Genomic DNA, 20228 nt, shown 5'->3' with positions numbered 1-20228 from the left:
AGGAAAGGGGAAAGTAGGTTTCCCGGGTCACTTTTTTTTTTCTTCTACTTTCTTTGGGGCCTTCTTAAGATACTGACGTAGCCACCTTTTCTGCTCCTAAAGACTCTGAAGAGGTGAAGTGCTGGGACGAGTTAGGAACTGGGGTGTCTAGGTAAGAGGAGGAGTGGAGGGTAAGAGACGAGTCTCACCTGGGCGCATGCGTCACTTCAGTTTTGGACTCCCGGGTCTGGCAGGGACAGGAGCTAGTGGGCGGGGCTGAGCGGGGCTGAGTGACAGTCAGAAGGCTCGACCGGGAGGGCCCCAGAGCTCCCGAGCTCCAAATCCGGCTGGAGGGAGAGGAGGGTGTGGGGAGGGGGATGGGCGGGATTTCCTGCTGGAGGCGCCCAGCCGGCCGAGGAGGAAGGGGAGAAGAAGGAGGAGAAAGGAGAGGGGCCGGCGGGAGCTGTGCTTTGCATAGCCGGAGCTTGAGGGGGCCCCCCGAGAACTTAGGCGAGGCGGCTGGACCTAGAACGGTGAGACACACGGCCCGGGACTGGGGGGAGGAGAAGCGAGCCTGGAAAGGATAGAAAGTAACTTTCCCTGCGGGATAGTCTCTTGTCCCACCTTCGGACTGCGCTTCCCTTCCTTTGCTCTGGTCCCACCCCTTCCAGTCCCAGTGTGATCCGAGTGTCCGCTGTTCCCCTTCTCCTGCACTACTTGCGTGGTTTCCCCCGGGTGGGGGCTCTGCAGGGGGAGGGAGAGGAGGGCACTGAGCCGCGTACCCAGGCGCGGGCGCCCTCTTGCTGGATAGCTGAGATTTGGGTCCCGGAGCGGGATGGGGGCGGGGATCCAACCTGCCCGAGTGGTACCGGAGGGCCGGGGGAAGCCCTGCAGCCCAGCTTCGGGGCGGGTGAGAACTGGGGGCTGACGGAGTACCAGTGAGAGGTTAGGCTTGGGTCCTTGGGTGAAAGGTGAGGGGCGGGCAGCAGGGTGGAGCTGCTTCATTCTCGCCCCCAAAACACACATCGGGACGGGTGGGCAACAGGTGTCCCGCGGCTCTGCGCCGCCTCCTTCCACTCGGATTCCTTGGGGGCCGCAGTCCCGGCTTTCCACAAAGAGCCCCAGGAGGTCAGTGGGGGCGGCTCAAGGGGGAAGAGGGGGCCCTAATTTCAGACAGAATCCAACTCCCACCCCGGGAGTCATGGCCAGGCCCCCTGCCCCGTCTGAGGGACTGCCCCAACGGACGGGACTCAGCCCCCTCCCCAGAACCCAGCGTCCCCTCCCACTTTTTACACCACAGTTACTCTTCAGCACCTTGACAGGCTCGGCCCCCTTCTTCAGCCTAAAGCAAGTCACGTTCCAGGAGTTCCGGGCGTCCTGGGTCTCACGGGGTGCTGGTCTGCCTCCTTGTGTCTGACACCGGCCCTCTCTTAGTCTCTTTAGGTCTGGCCGAAGCCTGCAGAAACCTCGTGTGCGGGGAATGCCGGACCTCTCCGGGACACAGGCGGGCGCCATGCTCTGCCCCAGGGCACGCTGGCGCTTTTTGGGATAGGCGCGGGCATTCCCGTGCCAGGCAGGGAAGGGCGCTGTGGCCGGTTCTGGCCCGTCCCGGAGTTGTCAGAAGCCGCAAGCTGGTCTCAGTCCAGATCTTCGTCCGTCCCACGCGCCCTCGAGATCGGTTTCCTGCTTGTGGTGGCAACACTGGGAGCACCTGGAAGCGGCACCAGTCAGCTGCTGACGCCAGCCGGCCCGCGCCCTGCTCCTCCTCAGCCCGCACTTCCACCCCCGGGACTTGTAGCTGCACTTTGCCAGGCCTTCTGAGGAGCCGGGCCATGGCATCTTGAAATCCCGGAGATCCGGGGCCATCTCCCATTGTCCAGCCCTGCCCGCCAGGGCCCCGAGCTTCCAGTTCAGCATGGGGCGGGAGCAGGACCTGATTCTCGCAGTGAAGAATGGGGATGTTGCTGGGGTGCAGAAGCTGGTGGCCAAATTCAAAGCAGCCAAGAGCAGTGAGTGCCCTGGTGTGGCTGGAAGGTTGCCACGGGGTTGGGGGAGGGCAACTTCAGGTGGAAAGCCTTTGTTTGGCAGCAGGGAGGGAAGGTTGGTTAAGGTACATCAGTGCTTGGGGGCCATGTCTTGTTCTAAATAGTGACGCTGAGAGGGGGAGGAACTCAAATTTGTGGGGGGAGAGAACCCCACAGTCCTCATAGACACTAAGCTTTCTTGTTCAGTGGCCAGGACCGTCTGAAAGAAATCATTCCATTAGTAATGTTATCCTTAGTCATGTAGTGGGATGAGTTGCGAAAAGGCCCAAGAGGATTCATGGCTTTGGGAGCTTTAGCCCCCAAGGCCACATCTCGGGTGGGGTAGAAGCTCCAGAACACCTAGTGTCCAGAGCTAGTGGGGAGAATCCCTTAGTTATGGTGTTGTTGCTGTCCAGTCATTGTTCATTTGTGTCTGGTGCCTCATGACCCTATTTGGAGTTTTCTCGGTAAGGATACTAGAGGGGTTTGACATTTCTTTCTCTAGATAATTTTACAGATGAAGAAACTGAGGCAGACAGGGCTGACTTGCCCAACTCCTAAATGTCAGATGCTGTGTTTGAACTTAGGAAGATGAGGCTTCCTGACTCCAGGTCTGATCTGCTTCTAGTTGTCCCCACTTTGTTCGGTTCTGAACTTAGAGCAATGAGGTTATTGTTGGCATCGGCATGTATACATTTCCTTTCATGGCATGTGAGCTTCCAGAGAGGTCATAAAGGAGATTTTTAGGGGTTTGGGGATCTTACAGAGGCAGGTTTGAGCCTTCTTATCCTCCAGTCTGACCTGCACTAACCCCAGGAGCCCCCAAGGAGCAGCAGCTCTCCCTGACTTTGGCTAATGGGTCTCTGAAATCATTCGGCAAGAATTATTGAGTCTGTACCATATGACAAGGATAGGGTTAGGTGCAGGTGCTGGACCTGGGCTTAAGAACACCTGAGTTCAATCCTGCCTCAGATACTCACTGGCTTAGCTGTGTGACCACTGGCAACTCTCTTAACCTTTGCCTCAGTTTCCCCAACTGCAAAACAGGATTGTTGTGAGGTTAGAAAAGGTAATATTATAGCGTGCTCAGCACTGTGCATGGTAATGCAGTAAGGGGTATATTAAGTATTGTTTGTTGTTTTTATTTAGTATGAAAATGACCTGCTCTCTAGTAGCGTACACTCTACTTGGGAGGAGTTACAGTACAGGAACCGGTGAAAGGAGTGTTGGTCTAGAGCTGAAGGTTGTCGTGCCCTTCCCGTCACAATGGCATATTGACTTGGGCTAGAGTGAAAAGCTTAAGGGGAGGGGCAGCTGCTTGTTGTATGAGCCAGAGGAAGTCTAGAGATAACCAGCTACTTTTAAATACTTAAGAGCAGGCTTGAGCCTTGCTGTGCTTTGGGGGTCTGCAGACTGGATGGGAGGTGCTGCCCTCCCCACACCCTGACACCCTTTTCCTCACTTTTCCCTCCCTCTCCGTGTTGTTTTTGGCCTCCTGCCCAGGATGGCCTTGATTGAGCTGCCTCTGTCCTTGTGGTTTATAAGAATACAAAGTGAGAGTTGCTCCCCCTGGGAAGATGGTTCCTGAGTTTTAAGTACCTACTATGTGCCGGGCCCTATGCTGGATTAGGCTGGCACTAGGGGTGGCGTTGATGTGAGCTTGCCAAGGCCAGGCGCAGTTGCTTGCGACATGACACTAACTGGGCATGGTGGCAGTTAGAGGAAGGCAGGGCACAGATTGGCCCAACTGCCCTCTCCCTTTTCCCACTGCTGCTCTGGGCTCCTCGTGGCCCTGAGTGAGAGAGATTATCTCAGCCTTGGTGTGGGTACTTTCCAGCCTCCTCTGGGACTACATGTCAGATCCTGTGCTAAACACTAGGGATACCTAGAAAGACAAAAACAGCCCCTACCCTCATGGAGATTGCGTTCTAATGAGGGAGGTAATAGGCAAACACTTGTGTCCTTGAATGAAATATGTCTCTGTGTGTGTAAATTGGAGGTCAGTCAGTCATTCAGTCAACAAGCATTTATTAATAACTTGCCATGTTCTAGGCTCTGTTAAGAGTTGATTATACAAAGAAAAGGAGCTTACACTCTAATGGAGCAAACCACATGTAAAATAACTAGGTAACTACAAGTTCTAGATAACAAAATAGATAGAAAGTAATCTCAGAGAAAAGGCATTAGTCGCAAGGCAGGGCTGAACTGAGTGGAAGTGAGGGGAGTAGGGCATTCTTATTTTTCTGTCACTTCTGCCTATCCTGAAATAAGAAGCTATGAAGGGGAGCCAAGAGGACCGGGGTCCTTCCTCCTGGAGCTAGAATTTCCCAGCTACCTGAGGTGGCAGAAAGGCAGCCCTCCCTGTGCCAGACGCCAGGATGCTGAGTGAGGTCTTGGAGCAGGGTAAATGGGGCCTCTGCACGTATAGCTCTGCAATGTCCCCTGCTGGGGATTCGGTCCATATTGGCCCTGTTCTCATAACCTCGTCTCCTCCTCCACAGCTGTTCTAGTCCCCTTAGGCCCAGATGGAGTCACTGCCTGCCTTCCCTTGGGTTGACAATACAAGAGCCCCTTCCATCCTGACTGAGTAGGGGGGAATGGAGCAGGTGGCCTGGAGGAGAAGGGTGGAGTTGCCCAGCCTTGTTCTGCCTGTCCTTTTATTCCTCCCCACCTCCATCCCTTTTCTGAACTCTTTCCTTTTTTAATCAGAGGAAGGGGAAAAGCATTTCCTGGTTCCTGGAGCCAGGAGGGGGTTTGGGGAAGAGGTACTGATCTCATATCCTGTCTTCCCAGGCCAGCCTAACCCTCCCCACCCTGTGTCACCGAGGGTACGGAGACCCTTAAGGGGAAGAGGGATTTGGGCAGGGCTACCCTGGGGAACATCCCTCCCTCCCTGGTACTCTCCTTGTGGTACTCCACCCCCACAGGGTAACATTCTCTCCCCTACACCTTTCCGGTCATTGTTCTGCCCTGGCTGGAGCAATCAGGCATGACCCGGCCCTTGTTCCTGTTCCTGGCTGTAAGACAGTTTTCTGCTGCTCCCCAGAGGGTCAGCCTTGGGCTCCTCTGTGGCAGAACCACCTACGTATCCAGGAGGTGAGAAGGTCTCCTGCTCTGTGGCGGTTATGACCTTTGAGCCCTCAGCTCGGCCATCACCCTGATTGGGGTTTGGCACAGAATAGGGCTGAGCTAGAGATACTCTTATCTGTGCCTTGTGGCGTTCCAGAAAAGGAACAGTCCCTCAGTCAGCTTTTCCCGCCCTGACCATCAAACATATCAGCAGCCCTTGAATTCTGCCACGTGTGTCTGCACATGAGCCCTTTGGGGCAGTCTAACTGATCTCCAGAGACGGGGAGCTCTGAAAGGAGCCATGCTACCTCTCCCCTCACATACCCCTCGGCCACTCCCCAGTTGGCTTGGCTCATCACTAATGGAATGACATCCTGTCCTGCCTAGGCTGCAGGGGCATTTAGGGGGCCCAGCTGGGACCCAGGGGCAGGCCCAGACCAGCGTGCCTGGCTCCCTGCCTAGCCTGGGGAGGGCCAAGCTTCCTCCCTGGCAGAGAGGGGAACTAGCAGGAGAAAGGGCCTTGTAGGTGCTCCTGTCGCTGACAGATACTTCTTTGGTGGCTTGCATAGAGCCCCTTTTCAAACCCTTCTCTCCCTCCCAGGTCTAGTCACAGCACATAGCACAATTATACTTCCCATCTCCAGAGAGGAGAAGTTTCCCTTGAGAAGGGGGGGGTGCCAGTGGATTGTAAGCTACTTGAAGGAAGGGCATATATTGTGTTTTATCTTTGTATTCCTAGGCTCTAACCCAGTGTCCTGCACATAGAAGTTCAGTGATAAAATATTTGTATGAATCGGATTTTTTGCCCAACCCCAAAATCTCATCAGATCCGGAGGGGAGAAAGGGGGGAATGACAAGAGAAGTTTCTCAATAATTTCAATAGCCAAAGAGAGTCCCCAAGATTGAATAGTGGACATGAGATTAGCAAGAGATTGTTTCTGGTTCCCCCAAAGCATGGATGGCATTTGCTCTTACATTCCTAAGCCTTAGACCCCCCTCCCCCCAAGGTTTCTCTCCCTCTCCTTTGCCTATTTCAGCAAGAATGTCAACCATGTGCTCCATGGGCTTGTCCAGCATAGGGCACAGCGAGCTGGCAGCGCCACCTCCCCACATACATCCCCACATGCTCCATTGTCCCTGTAAGCAGAAGTTAGTCTGGGGATGTAGAAAGAAGCAGCCCCAGGCTGCTGGGGTAGTTCGTCAGCTTTGAAGAGCAGAGCACCAGTGGGGAGTGGGCCTGGGGTCATGGGACTTGTGCTTTCCTGTTCCCCGAGAGGTCAGTGCCAGCTTTGGTGGGACTAAGGCAGAATGGTATGGGGGGGAGGCAGGGTGTGGGGGGTGGTCTCGAGGGACTCTGGCCCTGACCTGACTTTGCCCCTTTCCCTCAGAGCTCCTCGGCTCCACTAAGAAGCTCAACGTAAACTACCAGGATACAGACGGGTGAGTGAGCACAGCTATTTTCCCACAGTTGGGAAACTGAGGTGGTAGGAATTAGGAGGCCCCAAAGGGCCATCTACTTGGGGTGTCGTTGCTTGGGTTTCTGGGATCTGAAGTGCGGAGAGGGGGTCTGAATGGGTGGGAGAGGGTCATAGAGAGCCACAGAGCTTGCAGGCATGTAGCTGGGTGGTCAGGGGGAGGAGCTTTTCTTTCTCTGAGAGGGTATTCCTTCAGGTCAGATTCCTGCTGGGCCCCCTTTTCTCCCCTCTAGGGTAGAAATCCTCAGGCTCCCGCTCCCACGGCCCCCTCCTCCAGGCCCACTGAGTAGGGGGGAGGGAGATGGCCAGACAAACAGGCCTCTCAGCCTAGACACTGAGCCCTTTCATTCAGCAGCCTCTCGCCGCGCTCCCACGGTGGGAGTGGGGGGAGGCGGGGAACATCGGGCAGAAATAGCCCAGCCCTCTCCTGCCACCCTGTTCCCTGGGTGGCTCTGGGGCCCAAGGGATGGACTGGGAGAGAGGTGGCCTTTGGGGTGGCAAGATGGTGGGGCTTGTGCTAAATTGTGATGCCTCCTTGTGCTCTGTCCCCCAGGTTCTCAGCTCTGCATCATGCAGCCCTGGGGGGCAGCCTAGAACTGATGGCGCTACTGCTGGAAGCTCAGGCCACAGTAGATATCAAGGACAGCAATGGTGAGAACCTGAAACTTCCCGTGGACATTCTGCCCCAGCCAGGCTGATGTGGTGGAAAGAGCCCTGGGCTTGGAGGGCTGCTTTCCAACCCTACCAAATGTAAAGGGAGGGCTCTTATAGAAATGTAGCTGTGAGAGGCTTCTTGACAAGGGCTTTGTAACCCACACTACAGTAAATAAGCACTAGTCAGGGTCATTATAGCCCAAGAGGTTTTAGCCTTTCTTGTGTCATGGATCCCTTTTTTGACATTCTGGTGAGACTTATTCAACTCCTTAAAATGATGCTTTTAAATCCCTAAAATAAAATACGTAGGACTACAAAGGAAACCAGTTCTACTGAAATGCAGCTATCATAGGGTTGAAAATCAACCAAACTTCATGAACCCTAAGATGAGAAGTCCTGTTCTGCCCTTGGCCCTGCCTTTTTCGGTTCCGGGACAGACGCTTCAGCCGAACACCTTGTCTTTGAGCCCAGATCATTTCAGCAAGCTCCTCAGCCTGCTCCTGCCCCTGCCCACCTGAGAAACTAGTCCCTCTCCTTGCAGGCATGCGCCCCTTGCACTATGCAGCGTGGCAGGGTCGGCTGGAGCCCGTGCGCCTGCTGCTGAGAGCCGCTGCTGCCGTCAATGCCGCCTCCCTGGATGGGCAGATCCCCCTGCACCTGGCTGCCCAGTACGGGCACTACGAAGTGGTGAGTGAGGCCTCTGGGTGCCAGTTCTCGGATGCCATCCTGCGGGGTTCTCTTTGTCTTCTTCCACTCCCCAGCACAAAGGGGGAAAAGGCCAAGCAGGGCAAGGTACTCATTCTGTGTTCCCTCTTCAGTCAGAAATGCTTCTGCAGCACCAGTCTAACCCCTGCCTGGTCAATAAGGCTAAGAAGACCCCACTGGATTTGGCCTGTGAGTTTGGGCGCCTGAAGGTGAGCCTCACCTGTCCCAGGTGACACATATCTCCCCCGCCCCCTGTAGCCCAGGAAGGCTTCCCCCCTTCGGTGAGGGCCCCTCTGTGTCATGCTGTGTGGTGGGAGGGGAGAACTTGAGCGATCTCGGTGGGTGTTTCTGGGACCAAAAGCCTCCTGATGTAGACACGGTGCCCACAGGTAACCCAGCTACTCCTAAATAGCCACCTGTGCGTGGCTCTGCTGGAAGGGGAGGCCAAAGACCCGAGTGACCCCAACTACACCACGCCACTACACCTGGCTGCCAAGAATGGGCACAAGGAGGTTATCAGGTAACTCTTGTTCAGGTGCTCCCGCCTGTCCCTTCTTCCACCTGGCAGCCCCTGGGACAGACTCCCCCCTTCCCTTCTTCTCCAATCCTTCATCTCCCCTTCTTCAGGCAGCTACTGAGAGCCGGGATCGAGATCAACCGCCAGACGAAGACGGGCACCGCCCTGCATGAGGCAGCGCTCTACGGGAAGACCGAGGTGGTGCGGCTGCTGCTGGAGGTAGTGGCAGGAGGGCGCCCTGGGGCCACAGGTGGGCAGGGGCATTCCTTCATTCAGCGAGTGAGCATTGAGCAACTCCTGGATTCCGAGCATTAGGAGGCAGAATCCCAGCATGGTGGGCAGCAGAGGGCAACAAACTTGCGCTTCGAACCCCACTCCAAGGGCTTACTTCCAAAATGCGAGCAAACACCAACAGAAAGAGTGAGAGTGCCATATTGTGGCCACCCTCAGCTCCCACGGGCCTCTCTCTGGGTGCAGATGACTCTCTCCACCACTGAACAATGGGAACTGGTCTGAATCATCTCGTTGTGGGAGAGGGCCACGTCCATCAGAAATGACCATCGTAATTGCTCATGTAGTTGCCATGTATTACTTCCCTCTATGATTCAGGGCACGTCAGCTAACTCCATTTCCCACCTTTGAGATGGAGTTGGTCCCTTCCAGCTTTAGGCCGGATGTGACCTAACGGGGTGACTCTTGGGGGCGTTTCTATGGGAGCCATACCAGCTGATCTTGGAGTTGAGGGGAGAACTGTGATCTTAAAGGGGACTGATACTCAGTGGTCATCACAGGGTGGTGTGGACGTGAACATCAGGAACACATATAACCAGACAGCCCTGGATATCGTGAACCAGTTCACTACCTCCCAGGCCAGCCGAGAAATCAAGCAGTTACTGCGGGGTGAGTGGGATTCATGTGATAGGAAAATAGGTGCCCAGGGAGAGCCCAGAGCACGAGGAGAGATCATGAAGGCAGCACAGTTAGGGCTGAGCTGATGGAAGCGGAGGTTCCCAGAGAGAATTTTGCCTATGACTTTAGTTTGGAGTTTGGGAGGGAAGATTGTGACCAGCACAACAGAGTGGGGAGGGAAAGAGGGTAAGTTGGGAGATGATCCCCAGTAATTTTTTCATCATCTCTGCTTTCCTCTCTCTCTCAGAAGCGTCAGGGATCCTGAAAGTCCGGGCTCTCAAGGATTTCTGGAACCTCCATGATCCTACCGCCCTCAATATCCGGGCTGGAGACATCATTACGGTGAGGGAGGGAGAGATAGTAAAAGAGTCCTGGCACGGGTGGGGAGGTTGGACGAGATTGGACTGCCATGGTCTATTGAGCGGATGAGGTTTTATGAATTTTTTAAGGGGAAGGGCAGGGCCAGAAAGACTATTAGGACATCAGAGAAGTAGGAGAAGGTGGATATCTGAACAGGAAGGTCTGCTGTAGGCCCCCGAGCCCTATTGAACCAGTTCTCCATGCATGTCTGCAGGTTCTTGAACAACACCCTGATGGACGATGGAAGGGACACATACATGAGAGCCAACTGGGCACTGACCGGGTGGGATACTTCCCACCGGGCATCGTTGAAGTGGTCAGCAAGCGGGCTGGGGTCACCATACCTCGCCCCACACCTGGGAGCATATCTCTGCGCCCAAACTTTGCCAGGACCCCTCAGCTGCCAGCCGATGACTCCCTACACCCTCTCACCTATAGCCAACTTCCTCGGGTTGGCATTAGCCCAGATAGTCCAGGTTAGTCTTCTGTCTGAGGGCTTGAAAACTGGCACTAACCCATTCCTTGTAGCATCCTAAAACTGGAGGGAGCAGGTATAGCTCTGATCTTGGGGGTAGGGAGATGTGAGTGTAAATCCCAATATTCTGTATGACACTGAAAAAGCCAGCCAATAATCTCCCTGAGCTTCAGGCCCTTCATCTGTCAAATGAGGATAGTCATAGCCCCCAACTCTCAGGGTCGTCATGAGGATCAAATTTATAAAAAGTGCATTTTGCAAACCCTGACGTTCTCTATAAATGTCTCCTGTTATAAGGTGCCAGTAGTGTCAGGTGGGACTTTCATCCTTTTCTTCCTCTTCTCAGCAGCCAGTGACAGGAACAGTGTGGGCAGTGAAGGGAGCGTAGGCAGCATCCGAAGTGCAGGGAGCGGTCAAAGTTCAGAGGGCACAAATGGACACAGCACCGGCCTCCTCATCGAAAATGCCCAGGTAGGGGGCTGACTCCCTGGACAAGGGGCCGCCTGGCACAAGTGCCTACTCCTGGGACTATCGGGGACAGAAAGGCTGTTGAATTGGAATTCTTGGTCCAGCTAGGGCTCATGGACTAGTTCTCAGGTCCCTTCCAGCTATATATTTCTCCTTTTGGGGGCAGGGGGAGGGATTGAGGTAACCAAATATAAATCTCTCCTTTTTTGGAGGAGGTAATTGGGTTAAGTGACTTGCCCAGGCCACCCTGCTAGTAAGTGCTAGGTGCCTGAGTCCTCCTGACTCCCATGCTCCTGACTGCTGTTCCCTTACAGCCACTGACTCCTACTGGAGAGGATTTGTCCCTGCCTGGCCTGCACCCCACATCCCTGTCAGGTGAGGAGGGAACACTGAGATGGACAGGGGCTTATGGGTACCCCAGTGCCCGGAAGTGTGGGCAGAATTCAGGAGGCCGGGATACGGCCCTCACCTCCTGCATCTCCCTTGCTTTTCCCAGAAAACTTGAGCCACTGGTCTCTGACAAACCACCGCCCTAGGGAACAGATCTTCAACCAGGACGTGAGACCAGAACAGCTGCTGGAAGGGAAGGTATGGCCCCTCCTGGGAGGGCGTCCCTGCCTCTTAGCCTTGGGGTCAGTGTGTGTGTGATCAGTCCTGGGTTGTGGATAAGGGCACGTTGAGGACATGGCCAGTAAATGCTTCACCCCCGGGTTCTCTGGGTGGCGAGGACATGGACAGAACCCAGAACTAAGGGGCAGGAGTCCAAGCCCGGTTCGGACACTCCCTAGTTCAAATGATGATGCTCACACTCTGTTCTTCCTGGTTTTCCCCTTCCTTCTCTAACTACTCCTTCTCAGTCTCCTCTCCTGCTCCATCATCTAGGTCACGGGCACTAACTGGGCAAACCCCAAGCCTCTTTCTCTCTACACTCTCTTGGTAACTTCATCCACTTCTTTGGATTCCATTCTCATCGTTATAAAGATGACTCCTTGACCTACAGTACAAATGAACTGGGACAAAGTGGTGATAAAAAATTATTGATATAAATTAAATCTTTGCACTTTTTGCATCTTTCCAAAACTTTGAATGTGTCCTAGGTCCTCTTTTGGCTGCAATTATTTTCCATGATTTGGCATTGAATTCACCCTTTGCAGTTCTTCATCAGGAAGTCACATTTTTGTTCCGTTGGATTTTAAGTGCGCTTTTGACAAACAATTAATTTTCCCAAGCCTTGATTATCTTCCATAAGTTTTCATTGGTGCTTAAATCTGTCAGTTTCCCAGACTACTGAAGTTTGTTTCTCTCCGTCTCTTGGATACCTCTTCACCTTTCATGACACAAGCTGATGTGAGATCATGGAACAGTATCCATCTCCATCTAGGAATTTCTATAATTCTGATTCTTAGTGTATCAACATGTTCCATCATTTTCTCAATGCAGATGAGACTTCTGGGCCCTCTAGAAATTAATTAAAAAAAAAAAAGTCCCCAAACTTTTTTTTTTTGAGTAGCTGTTTTGCAGTCTGTGGATGAATATGTTCAAATATTACAAGGTCACTTTTACTTCTTCTGATAGTAGTTTTGGTATTACCTTGAATGGAAGTAATTTCATTAATAAATCACCTTCAGTCTAGTTTTTGTATTGTCATGACCAGCATTTAAAATTCATAGCAAGGGGGCAGCTAGGTGGCGCAGTGGATAGAGCGCCAGCCTTGAATTCAGGAGGACCCGAGTTCAAATCTGGTCTCAGACACTTAACACTTCCTAACTGTGTGACCCTGGGCAAGTCACTTAACCCCAATTGCCCCAGGAAAAATAAATAAATGAATAGATGAAATTCATAGCAAGTTAATATTTTTGGCTGCTCTTTTTCTGTTTCTCCAACATGAAGAAGCCCATACTATAGAGGAATCTATAACTGTTTCAGCTGCCAGGTCTCTCTGAAGGTTTTCAGTTAATTTCTTAGGTGGTTAGCAACAGCAGTCAGCCTGTGCTCCGCATTATTTTTCATTTTCTGCCACTTTCCTTTCTAGCTTTTTATTTGCAAGACATATGCATGAGTAATTTTCCAACATTGACCCTTATAAAACCTTTTGTTCCAAATTTTCCCCTCCTTCCCCCTACTCTCTCCCCTACCTGAGAGGTAGTCTAATACATGTTAAATATGTTAAAATATATGTTAAATCTATTGGTATCATCTTTGTCTTTATTCTCATCCCACATACCTAATCAGTTATTAAACCTGAAATTGCTTTGTCCCCAGTATCTCTTGGATACTTCGTTGCTTCTTCATCCACATGGTCAATATCCTTATTCACATTTTCACTGAATTTGTCCTAGTATTACAACATCTCTTACTCATCTCCCTGCCTCAATCCTTTCTGTACTCCAATCCAGCTTTCATGTAACTCCTAAAATAATTTTCTTACATCACAGATCATCCATCCACCTGCTCAAAAAATTCCAGTGGCTCCCTATGACGCTCAAATCTCTTCAGAAGTTGGCCTGTTCCTTCTCAGTCTTTACATCCCTCCTCAAACTCTTTCATCCCCCCTTCTTGTCTTTGCACTGGTTAAGAGTACAAGTCATCTGCATTTCCATCTCTTGTAATGACTCAGCTTAAATACTCCCTTCTACTTGAAGCCTTTCTTAATCCTTCCAGCTGCTAACATACCTCATCTCAAGCCTGTTTTGTATGCATTTTATGTATTAATTATATATAAATACTATGTATATTCTATTATAATTATGTATAAATGTATATTTATTTATGTGTTTTATGTGTATATATATATATATATATATATATATATATAATTATTATTATTATTATACATGTAAGTATACATGTTATCTCTCCCATTAAACTGACCTCACTGAGGACGGGATTTTAACTGTATTTTTGTGGTCCTGGGACTTAGCCTAGTGTCTGGCACACAGTAAGTGCTTACTAAGTGCTTGCTGATCGATTGATTGAGTTCAGGCAGACCTAGCCTTGGGCTGCTTGGGGAGGGACTCGGGGCACAGGACATTGAGTTACCGTCTCCCTTCTTCCCCAGGATGCTCAGGCTATTCACAACTGGTTGAGCGAGTTCCAGCTGGAAAGCTACACCACTCACTTCCTGCAGGCTGGCTACGACGTGCCGACTATCAGCCGGATGACGCCAGAGGTCAGTGCCACGGGGACGGGAGAGGGACAGGGAGGAGCCAAGGTGGGGAATGGGCGCTGATGGGCCTTCCCCTTGTACCAGGACCTGACAGCCATCGGGGTGACCAAACCCGGACACAGGAAGAAGATTGCCACCGAGATCACCCAGCTCAACATTGCGGAGTGGCTCCCCAGTTACATCCCGGTGAGTGTCTGGTTTCTGATATTAAGCCCGCTCACCCTGTTGTGCAGGAGCACAGTCTCCCTCCCACAGTCCCCCTCCCCCTCCATCGCTCCCCTCACCAGGACAGACCAAACGCTGGTGGGCACTGCCCAGGACTTGCTGGCACTCCCTCTCCTGGGCTCTGGACAGGTGCTCGTCCTGAGGCTCAGGGCTGACGGCCACTGTTGCAGGCGGACCTCCTGGAGTGGCTGGGGGCCCTGGGGCTGCCTCAGTACCACAAGCAGCTAGTGAGCAGTGGCTATGACTCCATGGGGCTAGTGGCTGATCTCACCTGGGAAGAGCTACAGGAGATCGGAGTTAATAAACTGGGTAAGTCGGGAGAGGGGCTGCCCTACCCTCTAGCCTGTGTCCTCTGAGCCTGTCCTGTCCCCCACGGTGTCCATCTGGAAGCGACTGGGGCCGGGAGCCGGAAGGGTGCCCACAGTTCTTCCCCGGGAGGGTCCCACACTTGGAGTTGAAAGACCTGGGTTCAGGCAACAACTCTGCCAGCTTTCTGAGCTGTGTGATCTCAAGTTAGAGCGTCTTCGTCTGTGAAACGGGGGTTAAAAACACTCCCCTCTGACCCTCCCAACAACCATGAGCCTAAATGAGATAGAATGCCCATAAAAGGCAGTCACCAAATGCTGAGTGCTCAGCACCCCGCCAGGATTCTTTTCCTTGTTTCTTTACTTGAAGTGACTAGACTGGGTGGCCAGGGCCTGGGACCTACCGAGCCTGAGTCTGTCTGCCTTCCTCTCCAGGTCACCAGAAGAAGCTGATGCTGGGAGTGAAACGTCTGGCAGAGCTTCGGCGGAGCCTGCTGCAGGGGGAGAGTTTGGGTGGGGGCGGGGGCGGGGGTGGGAGGCGAGTGGCTGGGGGGCCAGAGGTGATGGCTATTGAAGGGCTGGAGAACGGTGACGGCCCTGCTGGACCCCGGCTGGTCACCTTCCAAGCCAGTGAACTCAGCCCTGAGCTGCAGGCCGCCATGGCCAGGGGCACTCCAGAGCCTCTGACCTTGCCCCCAACCCGGTCTCCCAGCCAGGAGAGCATTGGGGCCCGTTCTAGGGGTTCTGGGCACTCTCAGGAACAGCCTACCCCTAGACCCACTACAGGGCACCCCAGTCCTCCTCCAGAGAGGAATCTGCCAGAGGGCAATGAACAGCCTTCCAGCAAGGACACCCCCCCCTACGTGCTCATGCATCCCCATAGCTCGCCCCCTAGTCCAGCTCCTGTGCTGCCTTCCAGTGGCCCCAGGGCCTTCTACCTGTCTGCTTCCCCCTCGACTCCTCCGGACCCTCCCCGCCCCAAACGCCGCTCGCACAGCCTGAGCCGCCCAGGACTGACCGAAGGGGAGGCCGAAGGACCGGTAGGTAGTGCCTTGGACAGCTACGCCACACTGACCCGGCGCCCTGGTCGGAGCACCCTGACCCAGGTCAATGCCGGCTCCGCTCTCACCAGGGGGGCTCCCCGCAGCCAGTCCTTCGCCTTACGGGCTCGCCGAAAAGGGCCTCCTCCTCCACCCCCCAAGCGCCTCAGCTCTGTGTCTGGTACCACGCCAGATGGTCTTCTGTCTCCTGGGAACCCGGGGCCGCTGGAAGAGGCTGTGGCGTCCCGGAGACGCACGCTGAGCGAACCCACTGGTCCTTCCAACCCCGCCAACCCCGGCCCTGGGAGTGCCGCATCAGACACCGAGGAGGAGCGGGCTTCTGAAGGGACATCCCGATCCCGGGGCAGCTCTGGTGAGGGGCTGCCCTTCGCTGAGGAAGGCAACCTGACCATCAAGCAGCGGCCCAAGCCTGCCGGGCCCTCGAACCGCGAGATCCCTATTCCCCCAGGCCTGGATTTCAACCTTACGGAGTCGGACACCGTCAAGAGGAGGCCCAAATGTCGGGAGCGAGAGCCGCTGCAGACGGCACTTCTGGCTTTTGGGGCTGCCAGTGCTCCCCCGACCCCCTCAGCCCCTGCATCTTCACAGCCCATCGCCGATGCCCCCGCATCTCCCCCACCCGACTCGTTGCCTCCCACTCCTCCAGTCCCTGGCAGCTCACTGACTCTTACCGCCACCACGCCCCCCCTCTCCAACACCTTGGCTCAGACTCCTGGTCCCCAGTTACCTGGGTCTGGCCCGGAGGACTCAGTGGCTACCCAGCAAAAGGGGGAGACCAAGTCCCCGGCTCCTCCCTCAGCCCTCCTCAAGGTGCCAATAGGAGGTATGTGGGGATGGCCTGCCTGGGGGGAGAGGGAGGGTCTCTTTCCTACAACATCTCATGGTGGGCTTTTCCTTCTCAGGTGTGTCTCCCAAGCCCGTGTCAGTGGCCTGTACACAGCTGGCATTCTCAGGGCCTAAGCTGGCTCCCAAGCCTGGTCCTCGCCCTGCCCCACCTCCGAAGCCCGAGAGCGGAGGCGCGCCCATGGCCACTCATGCCCATCAACGACTGGAGCAGACCAGCTCCTCCCTGGCTGCTGCCTTGAGGGCAGCCGAAAAGAGCATCACTGCTGAGGAGCGGGAAGGGTAAGAGGGGAAGGGTGGATTGGGAAGCTCCTGTACCTCCTGGAGGAGCAGGCAAAGGGGAGGGTCCTGGGGGTTTGTCCCAGCACTGATGCCGTCCTCCTCCCCTCCTCCACCAGCCTCTCCCCGCCTGCCAACTCCAAGCACATCTTGGACGACATCAGCACCATGTTCGACGCCTTAGCTGACCAGCTGGATGCTATGCTGGATTGAGGGGAAAGCCTCCCTTGGTGCAGATGGCAGCGTGTCGGCGCCTTCCTCTGGCGGGAAGAAGTTAAGTGCCGGGGGAGGTTAGGGGCCAGCGAGGTTGTGCGCTGCTTCCTCCTATGGCTGCTCCTCCGTGAGCCAATACCTGTCAGGAGCACAGCCCCACCCCTCACAGCCCAGCAAACTTGTTGGAGCCTGACACACTCGGGGCCCAGCGCCAGCACCTGGCCTGTGTAATCTGACCTGCCGGCTCAGCCCCCTGGACACAGCCTCCAGGAAAAGCTTCCTCTCCAGGGTGTAGGGGACAAAGACCTTCATTCCCAGCCACCGGGAGGCACAACCTGACAGGGAAGGACTTCCCCAGAGAGGGATGGATGGCCTGGGCCTTGTTCCAGGGGCACGCGTTTAGGACGGGTCTTCTTCACTGTCCCAGCGCCCACCCCCGACCAGACCTCTGTGTGTGTACATAGGACATGTAAATAGGCTGCACGGGGCACAGCAGCAGGGCTTGGGACCTGGAAGCGAAGCCGCCACAGCCAGGTGCCGTCAGTCTCCTGAATCACTTTCCCCTTCCTCTCCCTGCTCCGACAAAGCTGCTGGGACATAGGGCGGGGTGCCCAGGCTGTGTTGTGGGCCAACTTGTGTAATTCCAGATTTTTTAAGCATAGAGAAAGGTGTATATTTTAAATGGAATTTTCTCTATTAACAAGCAGGGAGGGGCTACCACTGCCTTGCCAGGGAAGGGCTCTGGCAAGGTCAACAGCCCCCTCTCTCTGACCATTAACCCCTTCCCGACACTAACTTCAATGAAAGACTCATTCCACTTAACTCGGTTGTGTTTTGAATCTCTCTTTGCCTCCTTGGCTAAGGCTTCTCCCTCCACATGCCCTGGTGCCCCTGTGAGCTCACCCTCCCTTCCCTCCCCAAATACTAGTCAGTGACAGGAGCAATTTACAAGTTTTAATACAAATGGAGTTTTTACATTCATCTCCAAAAGGCTCATTTCTGATAGAAAATATACACCAGTAAAAACACTCTCACATAGGAAAGACATTGGAGGAAGGGCCGGGCAGCCTGCCTGCGGTGGCATCCAGCTGTCAGGGTGCGGCCGGGGCTGCGCTCCATATTCACTCCCCGAGAGAGGAAGGCAGGGAGGAACTGCGGGCTTCTCTGGGGGAGCCGTGCTCCAGCCCTGGGAAGACAAGGTGAAGGGGGGGCCCTGTGGCTACTGTCTTCTGTGGAGTCGGGGACAGGACAAAAATCCCCCATCTTCAATATGGCCACCTAAGGAGAAGCTCAGGATGACTGCTTAGGTGGGGCAGAAGCCTCCTAAAGGCTGGTCTGTGCCATACAGCTCAAGTGATGGGCCCTTTCAGCCTTTTTGTTTAAATGTACCCCAGTCTGGAGTCAGAAAAGGAGGACACTGGCTGAACCCCTGCTGGGCTCTAGGACTCCTCTGAAAGCATGTGGTAGAGGGAGAAATGGAAGACGCCAGGGTCTAACAGGAACAGGGCAGAAAGACTTGGTCACAAGCCCTGGCTGCTCCTCCTACCGTGTGCGACTTTACAGGGCCTGAGGACCGTCTCCCTAGGAGTAACAACCTGAATCCCCAAACCCAGAAGTGGTGGAGGGTGCAGGGGACAGGTATGAGGTCCCCAGGGTGGTTTGGATGACTAGGCCAGAGGAACGTGATTATGTCCAACAGCTCAGAAAGGGGAGTTCATGCCAAGTTTAGTTTCAAACTGTAGTTTTTGCCTCTTCTGATATCGGACCCGGACCCTGGTGGCACAAAATGAATAGAGGTTAGGACACAGAAGAAAAGAACAAGAGAAAGGGGGACTCCAGTGGGGAGCAGCAAAGGGCTCGGGTGTTCTTCCATTATGGGTATAAGGGACAGATGTGGCGGAGAGGGATCTCAGAGTGGGGCCAGACCTGTCTTGTTCCTCACCGGATTTCATGCAACTTGACAATTTCATTGGTGACTACCACCAGGATGAGGGAGAGGCAGCCCAGGAGCCAGGTTATTAGGGGCACGTCTGCCAGGCCAAAGTGAATGGGGCTGTCCCTGTTTGTCCAGAGCTGCAAGTCCACAGCTGTCTGCACGAGTTGCCCCAGAAGCCTGAGAAGGTAGGACCAAAGATGTAGCGCCCGTGAGGTCTGCCTCTTACTAGTTCCCCAGCCCTTCACTAGTAAGAGGTGGTTATCCATGTCTGCTGTGACCCCTGGAAGCACCAACGCCCAGCTCCAGCCGTCACCACTATTCAGAACCCAGGCCCCAACTCCTAACGAGCCCTCAGGGAGCCCCGGGCTGGATGTACTCACACCACAGGCACGGTGATGGTCCACCAAAGGTTGGAGAAGGGGCTCTTTCTCCACAAGGGCTTGGTGCGGTGCACATGAGTGATGGAAATGAACACTGTTGGGGAGAGTGACAAAAGATCCTCAGCACGCGCGGAAGCCGGGTTACCACTTCCCAGGCGGCTCCACCAAGGCGGCTGCCACCAGGCACTCACCAGTGTGTAGGACGATCAGGGCGGCCGTGAGCTTCTGGGCCAACAGGAGTCCGTTGGCAAAGTCATTAAACCATTTTGGAGCCAGATCATCTTTACTGTCAAATCAAAACAAAGACCAGCTACAGACCAGGGCAAATGAAGCAGGTGATGGGGAGTTCAAAAAAAAAAAGGGGGGTGGCAGAGTGCTCTTAGGTAAAGGAGCGGGGGGCCCTACCTGCGGAGCATGATGGAGGAACAGTTAGTCATGTTTTGGGCCTGTGCAGTCTCACAAAATCTCTGCAGCACAAAGCCAAAGCAGATGAGGCCCGAGCCGATGGTCAGGCTAAACTTGAGCAAGAAGCAGAGAAGAAAGTAGTGCTGGGTCTGCGGGAGAAGAGGGCCATCATTCACAGGAGACAGGACTACCAGGCAGCCGGCCCCACCCTTTCCTGCCCAGCCCTGAGCCAACTCCAAGAACCTCAGGGCCTTTTACAACAGCTGGGGGCTGGCAATGAAGAATGTCAGAGCATTTGCTGATCCGGGGGGGCCAGTTAGGTCCTAACTCACCAGAAGATAGATCCTCCCAAACTTCCCTTCCCACAAAGATCTCGCTCCAGAGGCTTCCCAGCTTGTCCAGTCTGCTCTACACCACCACTACCACCGAGGGGTGAAGAAACCCAGGGATTGGTTTGGAATCCAGTGCTAGAGGGCCTCGCCTACCTTCTTGGGAATGGAGAGAAGATTCTTCCCTGTAGCTACAGACATGACAGAGCTATGAGGTGGCTTCCCTAGTAAGGAGACACTGCGGAACAGACAACAGGGTCAGGGGATGGCTGGCTCCTTGGAGCCCTGCTTCCCCAACTCATCCTGAAGAATGACAAAGACCAGGCCAAAAACTTTGGGAGGACAGACACATGCACCTTCACCTGGACTGGCTCCAGGACGTCCCATTGGAGAAATGGGAATAGGACGTGAACCATGAGGAAAATGGGGTGAGGAAATGGGAAAGACATTC

At 54.2% G+C, this 20228-nt stretch overlaps 2 protein-coding genes across 10 annotated transcripts in view; one reads left to right on the top strand and one right to left on the bottom strand.

Moving 5' to 3' along the window:
• Nucleotides 1-378: 378 nt before the first annotated feature.
• Nucleotides 379-17702, top strand: CASKIN2 (CASK interacting protein 2). Of its 2 annotated transcripts, none has more exons than XM_074260753.1 (20): nt 379-512; nt 1414-1988; nt 6461-6512; nt 7101-7198; nt 7743-7888; nt 8020-8115; nt 8296-8426; nt 8534-8642; nt 9215-9323; nt 9580-9674; nt 9907-10168; nt 10517-10638; nt 10950-11010; nt 11132-11223; nt 13694-13804; nt 13886-13987; nt 14197-14335; nt 14767-16215; nt 16295-16517; nt 16634-17702. In XM_074260753.1, the coding sequence occupies exons 2-20, from the start codon at nt 1895-1897 to the stop codon at nt 16725-16727; spliced, it is 3585 nt and encodes a 1194-aa protein (XP_074116854.1). In that variant the 5' UTR covers nt 379-512; nt 1414-1894; the 3' UTR covers nt 16728-17702. The 2 variants fall into 2 exon arrangements, with proteins under 2 accessions (XP_074116854.1, XP_074116853.1); XM_074260752.1 differs by having other exon boundaries at nt 10514-10638.
• Nucleotides 17668-20228, bottom strand: part of TMEM94 (transmembrane protein 94) — a 47115-nt gene continuing 44554 nt past the window's right edge. For all 8 annotated transcript variants that reach the window (XM_074260744.1, XM_074260743.1, XM_074260746.1 and 5 more), the window contains 6 exons: nt 19934-20015; nt 19449-19597; nt 19235-19329; nt 19044-19137; nt 18670-18840; nt 17668-18500 (listed from right to left, as the gene is read on the bottom strand). In XM_074260744.1, the coding sequence (XP_074116845.1) occupies nt 18428-18500; nt 18670-18840; nt 19044-19137; nt 19235-19329; nt 19449-19597; nt 19934-20015 (664 nt within the window). In that variant the 3' untranslated portion in view covers nt 17668-18427. The remainder of the gene's footprint in view (nt 18501-18669; nt 18841-19043; nt 19138-19234; nt 19330-19448; nt 19598-19933; nt 20016-20228) is intronic.

This window comes from Sminthopsis crassicaudata, chromosome 4 (assembly GCF_048593235.1).
Source record: "Sminthopsis crassicaudata isolate SCR6 chromosome 4, ASM4859323v1, whole genome shotgun sequence".
NCBI lineage: Eukaryota > Metazoa > Chordata > Mammalia > Dasyuromorphia > Dasyuridae > Sminthopsis > Sminthopsis crassicaudata.
This window is presented reverse-complemented; position numbering and strand designations above follow the sequence as displayed.